The 19,747-nt window shown below is 45.3% G+C and overlaps 1 protein-coding gene across 1 annotated transcript in view; it reads right to left on the reverse strand.

The window, feature by feature from the left end:
- SCARB2 (scavenger receptor class B member 2) overlaps positions 1-18,510 on the reverse strand; it is an 81,656-nt gene extending 63,146 nt beyond the window's left edge. Inside the window, exon 1 of the mRNA XM_027544792.1 lies at positions 17,904-18,510. Coding sequence (XP_027400593.1) covers positions 17,904-18,020 — 117 coding nt within the window. The 5' untranslated portion in view covers positions 18,021-18,510. The remainder of the gene's footprint in view (positions 1-17,903) is intronic.
- Positions 18,511-19,747: the final 1,237 nt, after the last annotated feature.

Genomic DNA, 19,747 nt, shown 5'->3' on the forward strand with positions numbered 1-19,747 from the left:
CTGAGCTGCAGAATACTATCAAGAGCCAAGGGTTGTGTTGTCACTTTATCTCATCCAATCCTCTTAATGGAAGTGGTGGAGAAGACTCTTGAGAGTCCCTTGGACAGCAAGGAGATCAAACCAGTCAATCCTGAAGGAAATCAACCCTGAATATTCATTAGAAGGACTGATGTTGAAGCTGAAGCTCCGATACTTTGGCCACCTGATGTGAAGAGCCAACTCACTGGGAAAGACTCTGGGAAAGATTGAAGGCAAGGAGGAGAAGGGGGTGACAGAGGAGGAGATGGTTGGATGGCATTATCAACTCAATGGGTCGAGTTTAAGCAAACTCAGGGAGATAGTGAGGGACAGGGAAGCCTGGTGTGTTGTAGCCCATGGGGTCACAAAGCCCATGGGGACACGACTTAGTGACTGAACAACAACAATCCTCTTAGTAGTCTTCAAAAGGAAAATCATCTTCCCTGTTTTACATCTCAGGAAACCAAAGCTCAAAGAGGTTAGGTGAATGCATGACATCTACTGTACTGGTAGAGGGTGCAGCCTGCCTCCCAGGCCAGGACTCACTGCAAACCTGTGCTCCTGGCAATGCTGAATTTTACCAGAGCCTTGTACTCCTGGAAAACAGCAATGGTTCTAGAATCCTTGCTTCTGTGTTCTGGGAAATAGCTGGCTTCAAAGAAACACCCTTCCCTGTATGACTTAGAATCACAGATGTCTCTCTTGTTTACCTAAGACAAGGCCAGACGCTGACCCTCCAGATTCCCATTTTTTGCCTCATAATCAATTAGCTGGACAGCCTGACCCCACTGATCAGTGGTAGCCAAATGCCTGCATGGTGACTACAGTTAATAACACTGTGCTGTACACTTGGGGCTTTCCTGGTGGCTCAGTGGTAAAGAATCTGCCTGCAAATGCCAGAGGCCTGGGTTTGATCCCTGGGTCATGAAGATCCCCTGGAGAAGGGAATGGCAACCCACTGCAGTGTTCTTGCCTGGAAAATCCTATGGACAGAGGAGCCTGGTGGGCTATAATCCATGGGATCGCAAAGAGTCAGACACAACTGAGCACGCACATGCACAGGCCTCAATAAAGCTGGGTAAAAAGAATGCTTGTTAATCAAACTTCAGGTTTCTCTCCTTTCCAGCCGCAAGAATGCCTCATAAAAGGAAAAGCCTTCTGTTTAACTCTCAGGGCCCTGAAGATCATACAGTCAGATGTACTCCCAAATGCAAGATCCTCTCCCCCTACCACCAGGTCCTTTCTCCTTTACAATAATCCTTCTAAACAGCCTCTCCTTATCAAAGTCAGATTTGTTTTTTATCTGACACTCCTAACTATTGTGCCAGGCTGCCTATCTTGCATTGACACAGGCGAGAGGTATTTTGGAAGCCTACACTGGCACTTGACGGCAAATAGATGGGGAAACAATGGACACAGTGACAGACTTTATTTTGGGGGGCTCCAAAATCACCGCAGATGGTGACTGCAGCCATGAAATTAAAAGACGCTTACTCCTTGGAAGGAAAGCTATGAGCAGCCTAGACAGCATATTAAAAAGCAGAGACATTGCTTTGCCGACAAAGGTCCATCTAGTCAAAGCCATGGTTTTTCCAGTGGTCATGTATAGATGTGAGAGTTGGACCATAAAGAAAGCTGAGCACTGAAGAATTGATGGTTTTGAACTATGGTATTGGAGAAGACTCTTGAGAGTCCCTTGGACTGCAAGGAGATCAAACCAGTCAATCCTAAAGGAAATCAGTCCTGAATATTCATTGGAAGGACTGATGCTGAAGCTGAAGCTCCAATACTTTGGCCACCTGATGCAAAGAACTGACTCATTTGAAAAGACCCTGATGCTGGGAAAGATTGAAGGCAGGAGAAGAAGTGGGTGACAGAGGATGAGATGGTTGGATGGCATCACCGACTTGATGGACATGAGTTTGAGCAAGCTCCGGGAGTTGGTGATGGACAGGGAAGCCTGGTGTGCTGCAGTCCATGGGGTTGCAAAGGGTTGGACATGACCGAGCAACTGAACTAACACTGGCACACGTGGGAAGGAGGGCTTGGCTAAGATTGTTATAAGGATTAAATGAGGCTTAAGCAGAGTGCTTATCTCCAGTCACACTCAAAGTACTCAATAAATGGTGACTGTGATGTTGACTATCACCATCTTCAGATTGCAGATGAGAGGGTTCCAGGTTTTGTCTGCAGAAAGAAAGGAATCGTGTCACTTCCATGAGTCTCCTCAAATATAGACAACCGAACAAATGTTAAACAAAAGAGAAAAGAAAAAAGTTTTTAGTCACTATCTTCATAAAATATCCTACATAAGATTCAGTTAAAGTTGAAATAAGGAATTAGCATAAAATTGGAAACTAAAATGTTGAACAGGACAAGAATGACTTTGTAAATTATAATAATTCACAGACTAGAAAGCAATCATTAGGATTATAAAAACCACTACATAGAAATAAGAAACATGCTCATGATGTATGCTAACTGGTAAAAGCAGACAATGCAAAATATGTATAAATGTGGACAAAACCAGCAGATAAAATGCAAACATGAAAACATTAGGGGGGTGCTGTATAGATATTGTTACAATTTCAATTCTTTAGCTATCTTCAAAATCATCAAGCCTTCACTAGATGTCTAATAGCATTCATCTCTACAGCACAGGGTTAGGCGGGGTCTTCCAGTCTCTCTGTGATGTTTCTCTGCACTGTTTGGATTTTTTTTTTTTTAACAACAAAAATAAACTACTGCATAAGCAGAAAAAATAACTGTTCCCTTATACATATTTTTTTACAGTGAAAAAATCTAAGGAACTCAATTCTATAAAATATATTAATTAGACCGCCAAGGGAAGGCAGAAGTGGATACAGAGGACAATTTCATCTAGCTTTGCCTCTGTCCTTGCAAAACAAAGGCGAGGCTGATGCCTCATCAGCTGTGGTCAGCTCTCCCTCACCAGGGCCAAGGGCCTCCATCCCCCACACTGGGCTTTGCAGTATTGCTCCTCCTACTATTGTCAGGATAGTTGATGTAACACTCTGTATTCCTGGCCAGCTTTTTCTGACAAGATATGGATGCTCGCTCATTTCAGAGTGAGAAAGGACTCGCTGCGGCAACATGGACAGACCTAGAGATTATCACACTAAGCGGAGTAAGTCAGAGAAAGATAAACACTATATGATTTCACTTACACATGGAATATAAAAAGCAATACAAATGAACTTATTTACAAAACAGAAGCAGACACATAGAAATAGAAATTTATGGTTAGCAAAGAGCGGGGCGGGAATGGAGAGGGATAAACTGGAAGTATGGGATTAACAGATGTACGCTTGTCTATATAAAAAACATAAACAAGGAGGACTAACTGCATAGCACAGGAACTATATGCAATATTTTGTAATAAGCTATAATGGAAAAGAACTGAAAAAAGAATATGTATATGTATATACACACATACTGAATCACTGCTGTACACCTGAAACTAACACAATACTATAAATCAACTACACTTCAATAGAAAACGAAGAAAGGATTTGCAGCCTCATTTATTTATTAAAGAAAATCATCTCAGAATTATCCATCCCCAAAGAGCCAGTCAGTGTGAGTGAACAGATGGTAAACGGCCTGAGTTTATCTTGTCTGGTTTGTATCCAGTTTCAGTAAAAAAAAAAAACAAAAAACAGTCCGAAGACAAGAGGAAGAGTTCGCAGAAAGAAGAAAGGCAAAATCGTTCCCAGAAGGGAGGGTAAAACTGGCTGTTCTCATGACAATCTGACTTGAACTTACTTCTCCAAGTTTCAAGTTGACGACAAAGTTTCAGGGCGGAAATAAACATCTGGTCGACTGGAGTCCTAAGCTAAGCAAACCAAATAAAAACCTAACAACAACAACAAAAACACCAATGCTGACAGCTTGCCAGAGCCACATGGACAGCAGGTGCTGTTACAATCGGGCCTTCTCCTCACTGCAGGCCTGCACCCCTACCCCCGGTCACTCCTAGCTGAGTCAACATCCTTACAAGCCTCACACCATCTTTGACTTTGAATCCACTCAAATTTTGCTCTTAAGAGTACCGGTTTTTCCTGTACATTTTTTTTTTTTTTTGGCCATGCCCTCAGCAGTGAAAGTGGAGAGTCCTAACCACTGGACCTCCAAGGAATTCCCTCCTGCACCTTTAATGCATCCCTTGGCGCCCGATCTCCCCACTCACAATGGCCCTCAAGGAACCTAGTGTACACTGTAAATCCCAGAGTAGATGGTGTGGGGTGTGTGCGTGTACACACTAAGTAGAGAGGAGGAATGAGAGAACAGAAGGCAGTTTATAAATACAGCTGCCAACGTTTCTAAAACAGTTGCTTCTTTATTTTTATCTTCTTCCCTGATGTTCAATTCAGAGAAGGACAATTATCATTACTACCAGGCTGCTACTGACTCAAAGTCTCCAGGAGGCAGGTGCTCTGCTGAGCATTATGGACACTTTAAGCCTTCCATTGGCCCCACAAGGTAAGAAGTCCCATTTTGCGGGTAAGGAAATGGGAGTACCAGCTTTCCCAGACTCACAGAGCCAGTTGAGTCAAGTCAAATCCCACCAAGTCTAGGTCTGTGGGTTTGCAAAGTCCATGCTTGACCACTCTAGGAGCTGCTACCCCATCACACTTCCAGAGTACAGCTTCCAGATTTAGTGAATAAAAACACAGGATGTCCAAGGATATCCCAAATATTGCATGCATGCGTGCCAAGCTTCAGTTGTGTCCAACTCTGTGCAACACTATGGATTGTAACCTGCCAGGCTCCTCTGTCCACGGGATATCCCAGGCAGGAATACTGGAGTGGGCTGCCATGCCTTCCTCCAGGGCATCATCCTGACCCATGGATAGAATCCACATCTCTTATGGTTCCTTCTTTGGCAGGCGGGTTCTTTACCACTAGTGCCACCTGGAAAGCCCAAAATATTGCACAGGCTATGTCAAAAATGCTTTAATTCTTAGGATGCAATGCTGAAGGATTCAGGGGCAAAGTGTTGTAATACCTGCAACTTGCATTCAAAAAATTCAAGAAAGAATATATAAGAGAAAGATGAAGTCAGCACAGCAGGATGCTAACAACTGAAACTGAAGAGAATCAAAACATTGCATAGACATACTCACTAAAATATTATTTGAAGTTTATCTGAAATTCAAATTTAACTAGGCATCCTGAATTTTATCTGGCAACCTACCCCAGAAAGACCATGAAACTATGGAGAAACCATCACTTGGGCTCCAAGACCTCCCTGGGCCACGAGATAACCCTGCAACCAGCAGAGTCTTCCACTTATGCTAAATTAAAAATCAGCATAAGGTCCCAAATCAGTTTTACCATGTGACTTTGGATAGTGCAGAGCATGATGAATTTTTCCAGGTGTAATGTGGTAATACTACCCTCAGAAGAAATACTGGAGGGACTTCCCTGGTGGGCCAGTGGTTAAGAATCCAATTGCCATTGAAACATGTATAATATCCTATAAGAAACAAATCACCAGTCCAGGTTCGATGCAGGATACAGGATGCTTGGGGCTGGTGCACTGGGATGACCCAGAGGGATGGTACAGGGAGGGAGGTGGGAGTGGGGTTCAGGATGGGGAACACATGTACACCCGTGGCAGATTCATGTTGATGTATGGCAAAACCAAGACAATATTGTAAAGTAATTAGCCTCCAATTAAAATAAATTTAAATTAAAAAAAAAAAAAGAATCCACTTGCCAATGCAGGGGACATGGGTTTTATCCCTGGTCTGGGAATTAAGATGCCTCAGAGCAACTAAGCCTGTGCACCACAACTACTGAGCCCACGAGCCCACGAGCCCGTGTTCTGCAACAAGAGAAGCCGCTACAGTGGGAAGCCTACACACCGCAACTAGAGAGTAGCCCCACTCACGGCACCTAGAGAATGCCAGCATGCAGCAACAAAAACCCACAGCAGCCAACAAGAAAATACATAAATAAGTATTCAAAAAAGAGAAATATTGTAAATATGATTGAGTTATGTGGTCAATCTGCCACGTCAAAGCCAGGTCAATCATGTGGACTGAAAAACCTTTCGGTTAATTTGCCAATATGTATATACTGAGAGCTTTCTCTGTGCCCAGCAAGCATAAGCCCTGTTTCAAGAAGACATTCAGCTAAGGACGTAACACTGACATGCGCGTAACAGTGAACCTTCATGTGCAAGGCCCAAAGGAGGGCTATGCCTGAAATTATCGGGATAATATCAATTGTTTGGATCCATGGGCTTCCCTGATGGCTCAGACAGTCAAGAATCTGCCTGCAATGCAGGAGACCTGGATTTGATCCCTGAGTTGGGAAGATCCCCTGGAGGAGGACATGGCAACCCACTCCAGTATTCTTGCCTGGAAAATGCCACGGACAGAGGAGCCTGGCAGGCTAAGTCCATGGGGTCACAAAGAGCTGGACATGACTGAGGGACCTACACTTTCATCCTAAAATTCCCATCTGGATACCTTGCAGGCTGCTCAACATCAACGTGACCAAAAAAGGGGCTCATAATTTCTCCCCAAATCACTCTGTCCTACTGATGAGAGGAGTTCTACCTCGTCCTCTTCTCCATTTCTTTTCCTGTCCCTATCTCATCACTGGGCTTCCCTCGTGGCTCAGACAGTAAAGAATCTGCCTGTAATGCAGGAGACCTGGGTTCGATCCCTGGGTCAGGCAGTTTCCGTGGAGAAGCAAATGGCAACCCACTCCAGTATTCTGGCCTGGAGGAATTTCATGGACACAGGAGCCTGGCGGGCTACAGTCCATTGGGTTGCAAAGAGTTGGACATGATGGAGCGACTAACACTCTCACTTTCATCTCATTACTGGCAAGGACTGCGGCGATACGGTTCAGTTTTAGGTAGTCTCCCAACTGGTACCCTTTTCTCCAGCTTTGCCCCTTTCAAAGGTATTATCTATATCAGCTTCCAGAGAGTTCCATAAAAAGTGCCTATCAGGCCAGACACTCTCCCCACTGCTAACAGGATAAACTCTGAGGTCCTGATGCAGCCCAAGACGTCAGTCCATGGGACCTGACTCAGCCCATCACCTGCCATCCCAACAGGCCCTTTAAGAACGAGCAACATGGAGTGTTCCACCTTCTCCCAGGTATGACTGGATTAGCTGCTTCTGCTGAGAGGTGTTGCTCAGTCATGTCTGACTCTTTGTGACTCCATGGACTGTAGCCCGCCAGGCTCCTCTGTCCATGGAATTCTCCAAGCAAGAATACTGGAGTGGGTTGCCATTTCCTTCTCCAGGCAATCTTCCCAACCCAGGGATTGAACCTGGGTCCCCTGCATTGCAGGCAGATTATTTACTGTCTGAGCCACCAGGGAAGCCCATGACTTGGTACAGCCACAAGACACAACACATCCACAGCAGCCTGATGGAGATCTTTCGGGAAAGCAGCAGAAGGATGGCTGAGGGACCAGCTGTCCCGATAAAAGCCACATGGAGATGATAAGAATAAGCCTTTATGGAACTGCATTGGGCTTTAATGCAAGTAAGTTAATATTTTCAGAAACTTTCAGGCCTCAAGAGCACTGCTGCTTGTACTTTTAGTTCAACAAAGTGCTACTTAATAATTAAACACAAACTCAGCATCCACATTGCCATCTACAGAGTCTAAATTTACCCAGAGATAATGCAGACCAACTTTGAGAAAACCTGATCTAATAGTGTGTGGAAGATTCTCATTGGATTCCACATTAATAAAATCCACCAAATATCAAAACACCAGTTGGTTGGCATTATTTTAAAAATTTCTCCCTGAAATCAAGCAAACCCAGTGCTGATTCTTGGAGTAATGTAAATACTTTGTACTATTTACCTTTCTAAATACTCTATTGAGGTAAAAGAAATAGGCTGCCATTAACATTTTACCCTTATTCTCTGACCTTATTTTAGGAACAAAAGCACTGGTTTTCTTTTTTTTTTCTTTTATGTCATTGTTTAAACTCATTTTGCTTTAATTGCAAATCCAATAATTTCAGCTAATGAGATCTGACAGTTGAGGCTCCAATGTCAGTTTATGTGTCAGCTGCTGCTGTGTCTATAAGTCACAATGAGGACAAGAGGGTAGAACAGTTATTGTGAAAAAGCTCCTGCTACAAAACTCCCAGTAGAATACTTTCTAAATACTTCCAGGTAATTTCAAATGTGAACCCAAGGTCGAGAACTGCCAGCCTAAAGGGAGAAAAATCAGCCACCAGATAGAAACTTAATCAAAAGGACCAGGTGAAGAGTGGGGAGATATATGTGGATGCTGGCAGGGGATGGGGGTGGGGAGATGTAGGAACAGTTGAATGAGTGGATGAAAAACAGGATTTTAAGATGTGAATAAATAAGAAGTGTGGCCATGGCAATAATGCCAGGTTCTCTGTATAACTTGTAGAGCCAGTCTTATTATTTTACAACCTGTTTGGTTGTGACTATATCTCTCAAAGATGAAATACGGGATGTTTCCCTCACCTGTTTATATCTACATCTCCTATTCCTTCCATTACTGTGGATTATCAGAAGAATCATATTAGAAGCAATAGCCTTAAAATGGGACTTGCAAGAGTAATGATGACATTCCTGTAACCAGGAAGCAAGGTATTCTGTCTTGCTTTCTTTAGAAAGAATGTAAAATTCTGAAGCTAAAGAAGCCACATGGGGAAGGTCAAGGAATGAAGCAGGTACAGGTCTGTGCATGTTTGCATGCCAAACCCTAGCATTAATTCAGTTCTCCACAGAAATATGCCCTCTCCCGTTTTTGTTAAATGCATGTTAAATTCTTCAATACTAAAAGAATCAACCCTGAATATTTATTGGAAGGACTGATGCTGAAGCGGAAGCTCCAATACTTTGGCCACCTGCTGCAAAGAGCTGACTTATTAGAAAAGACCCTGATGCTGGGGAAGATTGAAGGCAGGAGGGGAAGGGGGTGACAGAGGATGAGCTGGTTGGATAGCATCACTGACTAAATGGACATGAGTTTGAGTAAACTCCAGGAAATGGTGAAGGACAGGGAAGTCTGGTGTGCTGCAGTCCATGGGATCACAAAGAGTCAGATACAACTGAGTAGCTGAACAACGAATGACCTCTTCAGGCTATCTTTTCATCTTCCTTCTCGTGGTAAAGAGCATCAGATACAAACAGATATTTCTCCACTCTATGAAAGACAGCAGAGCAAACCCCATGACAAAGGGCACCTTCCCTGGACCCTGGGGTCGGACGTGTGACGGCGGTGGGGACAGGGACGGAGGTCCTGTCCAAAGGGCAGCCTCCATTCTGCCCCAGCTGCTGTCACCCAGACTGTGATGGGGCCAGTACTGCAAAAGAGCCACATTCGGGAAATCCAAAAATGAGGGGATAGATGTGTATGTACAGTGGATTCACTTTGCTGCACAGTAGAAACTAGCTCAACATTGTAAAGCAGCTATGTTTGCTGTTGTTTAGTCACTAAGTCGTGTGTGACTGTCTGTGACCCATGGACTGTAGCCCTCCAGGCTCCTCTGTCCATGGGATTTTCCAGGCAAGAATACTGGAGTGGTTGCCATTTCCTTCTCCAGGGGATCTTTCTGACTCAGGGATCAAACTTCTATCTCCTGCATTGCAGGCAGATTCTTTATTGCTGAGCCACCAGGGAATCCCACAAAAGCAACTACACTCCAATAAAAATTAATCAAAACAAACAACAAAAAAAACCCAAACGGTCACATGTTCCCAGAGAACCTGGAAAGCTGGATTATTCAGCGAAATTTCCAGATTTTAAAGGTACAAACTATTAGTGTGGCAAACGTGACCACTGAACAACAATGTGTAGCAGAATAACAATATATAACCAAAATCATCCTGAAGATGTTAAGCTCTCATCTCTCCATTCATCCACATGATGTTTAATAACTATTTCGTATGACATTCCTTTAACAGGTTGAGAAAATGATACAAAGCTACATATGGCCGGATCCCTACCTTCAAAGAGAACTTTGGGGCTAGCTTTAAATACTGAATTATGTCCTGTGGATAGAGAATCTTTAGCAGGGCTGAGGCTAGAGGGGAATTATTGAAGAATTCAATTATGGAGCTACTAATGTTCTGGTCTGGTTTGATTAACACACAGGAAAAGACAGGAGATTCCCTGAACCTGATTCACTGATGGCCCAAACCCACTGTTCTTCACGCTGGACTCATGAGGACACCAAACAAACATATAAATATATAACAAAGTAAACAAGACCCTGGTGGTCTGAAAACATTAAAAACATAGTTCCCAAAGTAGCCTTATAGAAATAAGGCAAGTATGTTATGTCATTTTAAAAATTCTAAAAGTCAACAAATTTAAATGAAAACCAGATCAGTAGTTCTCAAAGGGTGGTCTGAGGTCCCCTGAGGGGCCCCAAGACCCTCTCAGGGGATTCCTCATGGTCAAAACTATTTCTGTAATAACATTAACTATCTGCCCTTTTCACTCTCATTTTTTCAGGAGCGTATAGTGGAACTTTGTAAAGGTTACACAGGTTGTAATGATGTCATTGCTCTGACAGCTAATGAAATACGTGCTCATGTATACTTGTATTTTAGCTTCCCAGGTGGCGCTAGTGGTAAAGAACCCACCTGTCAATGCAGGAGATGAAAGAGATGGGGATTCGAGCCCTGGGTCAGGAAGATCCCCTGGAGGAGGGCATGACATCCCACTCCAGTGTTCTCGCCTGGAGAATCCCATGGACAGAGGAGCCTGGTGGGCTACAGTCCATGGGGTCACAGAGTTGGATACAACCAAAGTGACTTAGCATGCACATACTTGTGTTTTAAAAATGTATCAGTTTTAATTTCTAATATTATAAATATTTATAGATGTAACCAATAGAAACATAAGTTCTTTGGTGTCTTCAATAATCCTTAAGAAAACAAAGGCATCTGAGTCCCAGATTTCTGAATTAGATTATAAATTCCATAAGGGTAGAGACTCTGTCTCATTTACTATCGTACCCATAGGTCTCAGCACACTGCCTCACCAATGATTCATACTCAGTAAATATTTCCTAAATAAATGGATGACTGCCAAAGAATATACCTAAAAGTGCTTTTGGATATAGAGAGCAAACACTGAAAGTAGCCTTTATTTTTCTCAGTTGCTTTTGACTAGCTACCAGCTTTGATAAAAAATGGTTGCTTCATGTAATATATCATGGATATAGACTAAGTATCTTGATGATATAGACCATAAATGCCTAGTCACTTGGCCAATATCATGTGTTTTCATTAATGATTTTATAATCCCACCTGCTGATTCGTCCCTGGGAAACAAGCAAGTGTCTGGCAGAACAGATGGCCCCTTCATTGTGGCTTGACAGTGAAACAAGAAAGCAAAAAACAGTTCTCATAAGCAAAGACCTTCCCCTCCCTCCCAAAAGATATTTTCTTTGATGTAAACCTGCAGAATAGTAGTAATTACTAAGAATAATAGCCCCAACTAGAATTATCAACTCTTTTGTATGCTAGTTATACCAGTTGGAATTAAAAATAAATACAGGGTGGGAACAGAAGCACCCCATTTCTGTAAAGTCTATGTGCTACTATAATGCACAAAGAAAAAATGTGGATTAATCAACAGTATATTTAACAGTGGTTTCTGTTTCTCTTGTTTTTCTTTGTTGTCTCTGACTTTTTACAATGGCATATATATCTCTTTACCAGAAAAACAGGCAAAAATAAAGAATAAAATACAGGGATGTCCCTGGGGGTCCAGTGGTTAAGAACCTGCCTTGTAACGCCGGAGACACGGGTTCCATCCCTGGTCCAGGAGGATTCCACACGCTGTGGACCAACTAAACCCATGTGCCATAACTATCAAGCCCACGTGCTCTAGAGCCCGTGCTCCGCAATAAGAGAAGACACTGTAATGAGAAGCCTGCACACCACACAATGAAGAGGAGCCTCCCACACACCACAACTAGAGAAAGCCCACACATAGCAACGAAGACCCAGTGCAGCCAAAAATAAGTAAATAATTTCTTTTTAAACAATAAAACACAAAGAAAAAAAGAATTGCCACCTCAAGGAGTGAAGACATAGGTTAACAGAACCAGTCTCGGTTTTGACCTGGGTGCTAGTCCCAAGGACTCTGATTCAGGATGGCTGATGGGGTCTGGGTTTTTTCCATTAGTGATTCTGATGTGGTTCCCTAGAGTCCAGGAAAAACACCAAGAACTGCTGACTTACTCCCTTGTCTTAACCTTTGGTACTGCATACGCCCACAGTCACCAGGAATTAGTAAGATGCTGAAAGAAACATCATAAGATTTTGATATCACCAGATCACATTTCCAAAAGCCAGGGAGAAGTTGGATGATTTTGTTGAGGAGTTAAAGACTCCGGCAAGGATATGGCCTCTGTTTATAGAGCTATGGTTTCTGCTGGTGGTGGGCCAATCACATGACTTTGTCACGAATTTGGAAGGAAGAAACTGAGAGATGAAGCGTGTTCATGGGAGGCTCAGCAGCTGGAGCATCACAGAAGGTCAGGGCTAGGGAAGCCCCAGATGAGGAACCAGCCTGGGCCCGAGGACACAGAGGAAGCTGGTGGGGAAGGCAGAGGAAAAGGAGAGAGACACACTGGGCCTGGATCCTGCTGACCGTCCAGTTTCTACTGGATTTGCAGGAGGCCTTACTGTGCTGTGGTTCTCACCCTTTGATTTCTACCAGCTTCCTCTTCCAATCTTAGAGAAAAAAAAAAAAAATCCTCTTTCTTGAGCTAGCGTAAGGGTGCCTCATTTCCTCCGAGAGCACTGCTCCTCTTTAATGCCGAGAAGTGGAGGACAATGTGATGTGTGAGGGTAGAATTTACGGTCACCAGGAATCTTTTGAAAGGGAAGAAGGTGCTAGTAATTGCTCTAGGATAACAGGTGTAAATAAGCCAGAACTGTCACAGGCAATGGGATGTATGATCACCTTCAGGATGGGAAAAGTGAACTAGAAGACCCAGTGTGTGCACCTAACTTCATCATGTGGTCTTTGATAAGTCACTTCTCTACGTTTCCAGGGTCATATAGGCGTAAAGGTAACTCAATACCCTAATATGTGCATGCGTTCTAAGTCGCTTCAGTGATGTCCAATTCTTTGTGACTCTAGGCTACAGCCCACCAGGCTCCTCGGTCCATGGGATTCTCCTGGCAAATACTGGAATGGGCTGCCATGCTGTCCTCCAGGGGATCATCCTGACCCAGGGAGCGAAACTGTATCTCTTAGATTACTTCATTGCAGGCAGATTCTTTACCACTAGCGCCTCCTGGAAGCTCCTAATTTGATACCCACCACTATCCATATTTGAATTTACAGTCTCAGTTTCCTTCACTAGAAAATAACAGATTAAGCGATGCCTACTCTAGGATTCTATGTCTTTATAACCCTGAAGAGAAGCAAATCAGGAAATGGGGTTGCTAGGCAAGAAAGAGCCCTTGAAGATTATATATAGTTGACTGTCTTTATATAAACAAAAATGAAGATGTTTTACTCACTGGACTCTAAAAATATCACATAGCTTCACCAATCAGTGTTATTTGCTTAAACTGTCAGGGATTATATCTTATCTCTTCGAGCTCCAAGGCTGCTCTCACTCCCTGCGCAGGCCAGCTGGTATTTGCCCAGGGCCTCAGGTTTCCAGTGAAGGGTAGGTGACTCTGTCATGTTCGTCTCATCCGTGAGCCCTCATGCTGCCGTCCTTCCTTGGTAGCAAAGTGTCAACAGTCTCTTGCCCTCTCACTGATTCCCCTGCCAGCCCACCTCTTATTAGCCAACTTTGCCCTTGGCCAGCTTGCGCCCTCATTTCTGGGAGATATTCAAACTTTCAGCAAGCCGAAAGGCAAATTTAATATCCTGTGCTGCAGAGTTGCTCTCAAGCACAGGTCACGTACCTGTGTCATAGAATCTCAGGATTTTGGAGCTAGAAGGACCTTTATCTACTCTTTAGTTCCTGTCTGTGAAAAGAACAGCTGGAAACAATAAATGTTTATTGTCGGCTGTGCAAATATGTTGCCAATACAAATAACAATAACAAGTTCAGGCACCAGGAAAGGACTGTACTATATGCTTTACATCAATCCTTTTATTTCATTCTTGCAACAACTCAAAGGTAGGTATTCTTATGACCCCCATTTTCAAGATGAGGAACCTGAGGTTTTGAGGGGTTCAATAATTTGCTACTTGGCTTGTCCCATTTAATCCAAGTATTTGTTAGTGACTGAAAAAGGGGTTTTCACCAAGCTCTGCTGATTCTTAGGACACTGTTCTTTCAACTAAAACAATTAGAAGTGAGGCAGCAGGCAGTTAGCTTACCCACCACCAGTACCAGGCACTGCCCTAGTTGCCAGGATGAAATGTAACATAAAACCCTGCCCTTCCAGGTTCTAAACAGAAAAAGAGATTGCTGGGTCCCTGCAAAGCTCTGTCTTCAGGGAGATCAAAATGCTCAACAAAGAGGGCCTGGCCCATGCTCCAGGATGTGGGTGTGAGCAGCCAAGAAGGGAAAAGTTCTTCTGCCTCTTCTGTAATTTAGAAAAGTCAACAGAAACAGTTGGGCTTCCCTGGAGGCTCAGTGGTAAGCAATCTACCTGCCAATGCAGTACATGCAGGTTTGATTCCTAGGTTGGGAAGATCCCCTGGAGAAAGAAATGGAAACCCACTCCAGTATTCTTGCCTGTAAAATCCCACGGACAGAGGAGGCTGGTTGGTTAAGTCCATGGGGGTCACAAAATAGTCAGACACGACTGAGTGATTAAACAACAAAGAGAAAGAGTTACAGGGCTTTCTCAATGTAAGGCATACTATAACAGGCCAAGGATGGAACCAGACTGTCTTGGTTCTTTCCACTCTACTCAATAGCCGAGATCAAAATCTCCCTCCAGTCATCTCTGGCTGTTGTGGGCCTCAAAGACAATTATCAAATGAGACAGAGTCTTCTAATAGGAATTATGTTACTAAGCTTCTCACAATTAGCCCAACCTACTCATTTGATTTTCATTCTTTTTCTCTCTCCTCTTTTTTGATGTAGACAAAGCAGGACATGGACAATCTTCAAAGGAAAAAAATTAAGAACTAGGAATATCAGATTGTATTATAAGTATATTAAAGTAAGTTATGAATGAATTTTCCATAACAACGTTAATGGAAATGATGATGGAAGCTGTCCTTGGGCACCTGTTCCAAGCCTGACACCATGCTTAGTGCTTTACACAGGTGACCTCACTCAGCTTCACAACAGCACACACACAGGCACATCCCAGGTCTGTGTGAAGCTCATGCAGTGTATGGAGGCTGTCCCTAAGAAAAGCAAACGCTGCATACAGAATTAGGTAGAGGGCCTTGGAAGCGCCCGTGCAAGTGCGGGACCCAAAGTGTAAGCTTTGTGAGTTTCATGGTGAATGCACCCCCTAGATGGCTAACATCCTCATTGCCCTCAGGAATGAAACTGAGGTTCAGAGAAGTTACGTAACTGGCCCAAAGGCCAAGAGCCTAGAAATGTCAGGGCTAAGATTTGAATATAGGGTGTCTAACCTCCAATCTCATGTATTTTTTATTTGCTTCTAACAAAAATAAAACTGCTATCATTTACAAATAACTATGGTGCTGGTGGTGGTTTAGTCGCTAAGCCATGTCTGACTCTTTCAACCTCCAGGCTCCAGTGCATGGGATTTCCTAGGCAAGAATACTGGAGTGGGTTGCCATTCCTTTCTCCAGGGGATCTTGTCCACCCAGGGATTGAATCCATGTCTCCCGCATTGCAGGTGGATTCTTTACTGCTGAGTCACCAGGGAAGCCCTACAAATAACTATACATACTACTGTATCCCATGAAAAGTACACCCATTTTCTCTAGTAATTCTTATAATTCTTCTATTTACATGAATAGTTGTTATCCTTATTTACAGATAGAAAAGCCTAGAATTAAGAAAGGTTAAGTACTAGCCTAAGGTTACCCAGCTAGTACACAGTAGAGCCAGATTCATGCCTGCAAATCAACCTGCGAAGTCCTTACTCTTTCCACCATCTCATGCTACCCGCCTACAGGCGACCCAGGAAAGCGGAGTGGTAATGATGGTAAGGCGTGACCTCTGGTTGCCTTACCATATTTCCACATCTGTCCACACCTAGCCCTGTCATGAGTCTCACACACCACGTGGTGCAGTGTTCCTTAACAGGGTGAGGCAGTTCTGAAAGTTCACTTCTCCTATACTTTCATTTACAGTCAGATCAGAGTCCATTCTTCATGGAGAAAACCACCTTTAAAAGCCAATCACCAAACATCAGTGCAAACTTAAGCCCCAGCCCAGCTGCCTTACAACTACCCTCCACCCCCACCACCTCCCTACCCACTGCCCATGAATGTAGACCCACAGAGCATCCAAAGGCTGACAATACCTGAGGCACAAGGTGGGGAGATCACCCATCTCACAGACCTCTCCTGAAACAGCCTTTCAAAGCCACACAAGAAAATCCAATTGACTATCATTGGATTGCTTAACTCTAGACACCCAAGCAAGAGGTTACACCCTTAAAGAGGTTACATCCTTAAACTACCTAGCCATGGATTTGCAGGTGGACAAGGGTGGAGAGATTCAATTTAGTTTTTTCTTTGAACATGCTTTGAACAATGGCCTTTGAGAAGCTCAGACAGTGGGTCCTGTCACCCCCTTGACAATGAAAACTTTTAAAAATTAAACTATGCTTTGCCATGGCATTTTTTTTAAAGTGGCTTCAGATTTCAAGTAATTGATGACTTCTAGAAACCTCTATTTAAAAAATAGGTCTGTTGCCACCTGGAATGAAACAATTTTGCTAATTGGGAGCGCAGTGACCAATTTTGGAGGAGGCCCCAGCTTTTATTATCTGGCCAACAGCAAGTGTAAACGAGTAGGAGAAATCAGGCAGTGATGGGTGCTAACAAGAAAGGCTTCTCCGATAACTTTTTTAAAAGGAAAAAGTGACCCCAGTAACTCTCTCTGGTTCCTCTTTCCACACGGATTGGTGGATGTGGGTGAAAGGGCAGGAGAAATGACCACTGAGTGAAATCATAGGATGGAGAGGTCTGAAGTGACCAGCTCTCCAGCCCACTCATCTGAGAGGAAGAGATGGGCTCAGATTAAGAATTTAAATGCAGCTTTGCCTAAGCTTAGGGTTGTTTGCGGAGAAGGTGATGGCACCCCACTCCAGTCCTCTTGCGACTTAGCAGCAGCAGCAGCAGCAGCAGCAGGGTTGAGAAGAGCAAGAAATCCATGGTGAGACAAAGCAGCAAGCTGCTAAGTCAGCACAGGCTCTGATGAACTGAAATGTCACCCAGCCCAGAGGCCTGGCCTGGCTACCCAGTGCGGGGCTCAGCCCAGGAAGGCAGGAACACAACAGACTAGGCACCAGCCTCCCATCCCCACATCACACCACTTCAAAGGCCAGGGCAAGCAGCCAACACACTTGCGGGGTGGCGGTGTCTTTCATTTAGTTTGTTTCCTCATGAAGTGGGAGGGAAATGAGTTTGGGCCCAACAGAGATTGGGGCGCGGGGAGGGCCCAGAAAACAAATGACAGAATTTAAGTGAAAGCCTTCTTTCAAAATCTAGACCACAGTCTTGTTTATTACTCTAAAAGGAACAGAATTATTCCTCTCCAGCCTTCTTTAACTCTTACCCACCCAGCCCAAGAAAACATGGAAGAAAGGAGGGCCCTAGCCTCCGGACTAGGGTTATAAGGGGTGCAGATCCACCCTGCACAAGGTTCAGCAGTGGGAGGGTGGGCTGCAAGTGTCCCCCCAATCCCGCTCGACGCGCGCGCGCGCGCACACACACACACACACACACACACACAGCCCGCCACGCCTCACCTTCTCGATCGTCTGGTCCACGGCCTTCTGGAAGACTCGGGCCACCAGCAGCGTGATGCTGGTCACCAGCAACAGCAGGGACAGCGTCCCCACCGCGTAGAAGCAGCACCTGCCCATTCCGCGCACCGCTCCGGGGCCGGGCGGCGGGAGACCGGATGAGAAGCAAGGAGGGAGAGACGGAGGGGCGCCGGCGGAGCGGCCGGAAGACCCGGGACCCTCGGGCGCCCGCGGCCCAGCAGAGGGGCCCGGCTCCCTGCTCCGCGACTGGGCGAGAGCGGCCCCGCTTGCACCCGGCCGGCCGGAGGGGAGTAGGAGTCTCGCTTTGGTTTCGGTTTCTACGGCCGCGGCCGCCGCGGCGCCCGCCTGGCGCAGCTCGCGAGGCAGAGGGAGCGCGCAGCGCGGAGACGCTCGCCGGCCTGGCACGCCGCAACCCCGGGAGGCGACAGGCGGCAGCTGCGCGGGGAAGCGGGCGGGGCGGAGGCTGAGCCCGCAGTCATGTGCCCGGCGGCAGCGGCCGCGATTCGGCCGGAGCGCCCCGCGGCCGGTCCCGGGAGCCGCCCAGCACCGGCGGCTCCCTGACCCTTGCGCAGCGACGCCCCCGCCCTCTCGCCGCAGGCCCCGCGGTTACCGCGAGAAAATCGCCTGCTCTCCCAGTCTCTACTGTCTCCCCAAGATACGAGCTGCGGGCTGCCGAGCGCCAGGGATTCAGCATGGATACACGCTGCCCCTGCTATCTACATGAGCTCACAAGTTAGCGCGACACTGTTACAGCAATTAAAGCACAATGTAACTAGTGCTTTTAGAGGTGGATGAGGAGGCCTGTGCCAGCAAGCACCTCTACCGGGGTGATCTAGCACCCCCACGACTGAACTGGTCGTGGGGGATGTGTAAGGGTTTGTCATGTGAAGGGTGTGTACAAAGGAGGGGGGAAGCTTTTGGAGAAGAAAAAGCTGTGTTAAGATATCGGGGGTGGAAAAAAAGAATTGTATTGATCAACCATGCTAGAGGTCTCTCCGTTATTTCTATAGAAAAAATTGTTTGTATAGACATAATTATTCTATAGAATAATTAAGCTTTTATAATTAAGAATATGCTTTTAAAAACTACACACACAAAAAAAAGATATTGGGGTTGAAAAACCCGAGGTTGCCAGAGGAACGTCTTTTTTGACTCTAGGCTCTGGTGTGCAGTGTGGGGTAGGGGTATGGAGGCCCCTTGGGGTCAGACTTTGAAGAACTCTTGTGTCCTGTAGGAGAGTTGGGACTTTATCCCTCCGCATTGGGGTCAACAAGAAGCTTCAAGCAGGGGGCCCTCATGTTCTCATCTGCTTTGCTCACCAATGTGTTTCAGTCACCCCAGCTAAAGTCCTCACTCAGCAGAGACTCAATAAATATCAGTGGAATGAACATCAACTATACCCCAGGCCTTGATTAGGTGCTCACACACCTATTTAATACCGGCAGCAGCCTGGTGGCTCTTTGTCCCGGTCCCCCCCAAAGCATCTGGAGGGGAGCACTGCTCTAGAGATTTATGAGGGAACAGGGTTGGGTAGCTAGACCTGGGGTGCAGGTGTGCCCTTGGTGAAGGAGAGAGATGAGGAAGGAAGGCTGAGTTGAAAGAAGCATCTTATGCTACAGTGAAGTTCTAAGAAAGTTCAGCAAGGCCTTGGGGGAGTCTTCAAGCCAAGCTGCCCTGTCCCAGGAGCCCAGCGCCTCCCAGGAATAGGCTTCTTGTATTTAGTCATGGGCTGGGAGCAGCACTAGGAAACTGGCCTCTACACCAAGCTGGGGATGAGAACCAGATGACAGATTTTAGGGCTCAGCAGCTGGGGCCATTGGTCATTT

This window comes from Bos indicus x Bos taurus, chromosome 6, assembly GCF_003369695.1.
Source record: "Bos indicus x Bos taurus breed Angus x Brahman F1 hybrid chromosome 6, Bos_hybrid_MaternalHap_v2.0, whole genome shotgun sequence".
Lineage (NCBI taxonomy): Eukaryota > Metazoa > Chordata > Mammalia > Artiodactyla > Bovidae > Bos > Bos indicus x Bos taurus.